Genomic DNA, 4,490 nt, shown 5'->3' with positions numbered 1-4,490 from the left:
TCTAATGGTTTGGATCGGTTATTTGGACTTTGAAACTAGAGATATGAGCGCGAATTAAAACAACCCGTTTAATTCGCGAAGTAGCATAGCCTTACTCTATATATATATATATATATATATATACATGACTGGCCATTTTTTGGTTGGTTTCAGGCATTTTTAAAAATACTTAGTTTTGCTGAATATGTTTGATATTTTTTATTTAATGTTGGATATTAAAAAAATCCGATAATCGTGCCATCGCAAAAAGACTTAAATAATGTTATTGCACTGTTTTTAAGGTCCGCAAACACTATAACACTGTTATTATACCGCTGATAAAGAATAATAATATAATTCATAAAAACACTCTGCAATGTAAATAAAAATATAATTCATATTTTCTAGCTTTTTTTTATAATGTCTATTGTTTTCAACTCTAATCAAGTGCGGAACTAAAAAATTAAATTAGAAGAGCTAAAAAAAAATCATGTGCAGTATAATTTCATTTTACAAGGAGGTTGAAACTTTTAATGCATAAAAAATTACAAAATTTTATGGACACAATTGTGAAGATTTAATTGCAGGATGACTTCTGAAAAGCATTATCATCGACCATCTAATTCTAAATTTCAACATTTTTCGACTCCGAAACATACGTTGGACACTATTTGTAAATAAAAAAAAAAAACAATAAAATATACAATTAGTTATGACTTAAGTCAATATTTAATATTTGGATTAGAGAAATAATTAACTTTGAGCTGCATTTAATGGCTATACTTTACTACAATTATGCCGTAATTTTTGTGAACTCACTAAATATCAACATCTATTAAAAAATTATTTTAAAAAGAAAAAAAAAATTGTGAGTTTTTAATTGAACTCCATATAATTACATTATAACTGAGAAAAATATTACGGTGATGTAAATATTAATATTAGTCGCATGCATCATGAATATATAATATATTTGATTGATATAATTTTAATTGACCAGTCAATATTTATAATAACAAACTCCTACATCTGATAGATTGTTGACGAGCTTCGAAGTTCCAACAAACATCCAGTGACAGTATTTTTTCAATAAATGTTGGAAGTCAAACCACCAAACTATTTAATATATACATAATATTTTTCTATCTATATTTCAAACCTGTAATCTTTTTAATAAAGAGCATCTCTTAAATAAAGATGATTGTTTTTACTACTAGATCAAATGATAACATTTAATGATAATAATTACGCAAAATATTTTAATGTTTACAACTTCCAAACCTAATCCGAAAATGCACATTATTGAATAATGTACTTTTAAATGAATGTGATATTTTATTTCTCGGTGACGCATGTTTGGAACGTTGGATAAGAGAAACTTATTAAATGTGGGTGGGTTCTTTTCAGTCGTTCGAAAAGTGATTTTTTAAAAAAAAAAAGAAGGTTACGGATCCGAACCCGACCCGATCCGACCCGCTAGGTCATAAGTCCAAGTGCGCGTCAGCTATGATTCTACATGAAAGAGAGGAAGGAGACAATAGTAGATATCACGCGGGAACGATGACTGCGGGCCCCACAATCGCGATATCGTAACTCGTGACGCCGTTAAATAAGAATCGTACGGCCAGCGATCTGTTGCCTGTGAGGCGCACTCCGCATCCCTTATAAAACACGGTTCCACATTTTTCCACTTCACCTTGATACAATAAAGAAAATAGAAAAACACAACAGAGATAATCATTTTTGAAGAAAACAAAGAAGGATAAGAGAGAGAGAGAGAGACCTGCGAATTGATCTGAGAAACTTTAGAGGTAACTTTTCGTTGCATTTGTGATTAATTATTTGTTTCAGCTGTAGAAAGATGAACTATCGGGAGATTTTATTTGTGGAATTCCTTTTTAACCCCCTTTTTGGGAGCTTTTGGAGGGGAGAAAAAGGGAAAGCAGTTTTATCTTCTTTTTTCTCTCTCCAGGCTATCCAGTTTATCTCCTCCTGTCTGATTCCACACAGAGGGATATTTGTCTGTCGAATGGGTTAAATTAAGTGATTTTTTGTTTTATGGATTCAGTTTATGGTATAAGATTGAGCAAGTTTAACAGACTAAAATCTTTCCTTTGTAGTTTCTAAGTAATTACACAGACTGAGTTTTGCTGTTTCTAAGACATTGAGGTTTCTGGATTGCCAATCTTTGCTTATTACCAGTAACAATGGAATAGTATGGTTAACTACAAGGGAAATTAGACAATTTCAACAGGAATTTCACTTGTTTCTTATTCCACAAGTATAACAAAGGCGGTCTCTTCATAATTGGTCTCCCAAAATTTGGATAATAGTGGTCAAAATTAAATATCTTTTGACTTCCAACTCAAAATTATTTCCATTTTAGGGAAACTTTTACTTTTGCCTTTTCCTAAGTTTGTACTTTCTGCATATAATAACATAATTTATATTCCATTTATTGTTTTTACAGGATTTTTCAGTGAAATAACATATGCAAGCAATCTATTATGGATTCACACCAGTTGTTAAAACACAGACTTACACCTGATTCTAGTGTCTCTTACAGTCACACCACTTCCCTTCCGAATTCCGTATGGTCTAATAATCCCGGCAAGTTGACTTACAGTAATTCTCCTTACTCCCCTCTGTCGAGCGAAACTCTTTCAATAGGCTACAGCCCGGGAGAGGCCACCTCTTCTCATTCCCCTCTTGAACCCAATAGTCCGTTTAACCAGTTAACCGGCTACAGCTTCAATCGACCCGCTGGTACTATCTCAGCTCAATCCGGGTACGAACTTGGGTCACCTTATGTGATTTCTCCCCAAAACATGCACCACGCATTGCAAGAGATTGAAACAGTGTTGATGGCACCAGATCTGGAAACTGAACCTAATTCGCGGGAATCCAAACGGTCGAGGACCCAGAGCCCAGAGTACCCGTTAGGAGCACCTGTTTCATTTGTAACCCGCCCAGTTAAGCAAGAGCCTCTACATCTGGTCAAACAACTACTAACAGGATGTGCTGAGGCTTTAAATGAAGGTAGAATTGATAAATTTAAAATGCTTGAACAAGAAACCCGAAACATGGTTTCTATAACTGGAGACCCAGTACAACGGGTTGGGGCTTATCTTTTAGAAGGACTTGTGGCCAGGCATGAGAATTCAGGTACAAACATATACCATACCTTGAAATGCAGTGAGCCCGAGAGCAAGGAACTGTTGTCATATATGCGTATTTTATATGACATATGTCCTTATTTCAAATTTGGATACATGGCGGCCAATGGGGCAATTGCTGAGGCGGTACGAAATGAGGACAGGATCCACATAGTTGATTTTCAAATTGCACAAGGGACACAATGGGTAACCCTAATTCAAGCTCTGGCGGCCCGTCCTGGGGGCCCGCCTCATGTTCGCATAACGGGTATAGATGATCCCGTATCCAAATTTGCACGCGGGGAAGGGTTGCAAGTGGTCAGTAAGATGTTGAAAGAGATGTCAAAGAAATTTAATATTCCCTTGGAGTTCACTGGGTTGCCAGTTTATGCTTCAGAGGTGACACCTGATATGCTAGATATAAGACCCGGTGAAGCATTGGCAGTCAATTTTACCCTTCTGTTGCACCATACACCTGATGAAAGTGTAGACGTGAATAACCCGAGAGACAGGTTACTACGCATGGTAAGAAGTTTGTCACCAAAAGTTGTTACCATAGTAGAACAAGAGTCGAATACTAACACTACCCTTTTCTTAAACCGCTTCATGGAAACGTTAGATTACTACTCTGCCATGTTTGAGTCAATCGATGTGACCTTGCCAAGAGAGAGTAAAGAGAGAATCAATGTAGAGCAGCATTGTTTGGCGAAGGATATAGTAAATGTGATTGCATGCGAAGGGAAAGGAAGGGTAGAGAGGCACGAGTTATTGGGTAAATGGAAGTCGAGACTTACCATGGCGGGTTTTAAACCGTACCCGTTAAGCACTTACGTGAACTCGGTTATCAGAAAACTACTTGCGTGTTACTCGGAGAAGTACACTCTGGTTGAGACGATGGAAGGCGCAATGCTTCTTGGGTGGAAGAATAGGAGCTTGATATCAGCCTCGGCATGGCATTGAGTGTTGTTTAAATTTTTTAAATTTAGGGGGTCTTTTATATAATGTGATGTATGTTGTAGTCTGATTAGTTAGTTTGTTTTGTAAATGTTGTGTAGCAGTAATGATACACTGGTTTGACAATGTAATAAGGTAGGATATGATGCTTTGGGTTTATAGACACGATTATAGTTCCTTTTTGATGAAATAATTGCTTCAGCTGTTCATTTTTATTCAAAGATTCAAACGAAATTCCACTGAGATAATAAAAGTTTAATTGCTTGGATTAACCAGCATTGATCTGTCCTTAGTTCTTTCAACAGTAAAGAATGCTTTCGACATGTTTCATTAATGCTTTGTTCATTGATTTTTGTTTTCTTGTCACAGCTAGTGATGATTTTATAACACCTGAGACTGGGA

General features: G+C 35.9%; 1 protein-coding gene across 1 annotated transcript; it reads left to right on the top strand.

Moving 5' to 3' along the window:
- The first annotated feature begins 1,552 nt into the window (after positions 1 to 1,552).
- Positions 1,553 to 4,253, top strand: LOC144552915 (chitin-inducible gibberellin-responsive protein 1-like). Its single transcript, XM_078300946.1, has 2 exons — positions 1,553 to 1,790; positions 2,450 to 4,253. The coding sequence occupies exon 2, from the start codon at positions 2,487 to 2,489 to the stop codon at positions 4,092 to 4,094; it is 1,608 nt and encodes a 535-aa protein (XP_078157072.1). The 5' UTR covers positions 1,553 to 1,790; positions 2,450 to 2,486; the 3' UTR covers positions 4,095 to 4,253.
- The last annotated feature ends 237 nt before the right edge of the window (positions 4,254 to 4,490 follow it).

Source organism: Carex rostrata, chromosome 4 (assembly GCF_964058835.1).
Source record: "Carex rostrata chromosome 4, lpCarRost1.2, whole genome shotgun sequence".
In the NCBI taxonomy this organism is placed as follows: domain Eukaryota; kingdom Viridiplantae; phylum Streptophyta; class Magnoliopsida; order Poales; family Cyperaceae; genus Carex; species Carex rostrata.
The sequence above is the reverse complement of the archived record's forward strand: the minus strand, read 5'-3'. Positions and strand labels throughout refer to the sequence as shown.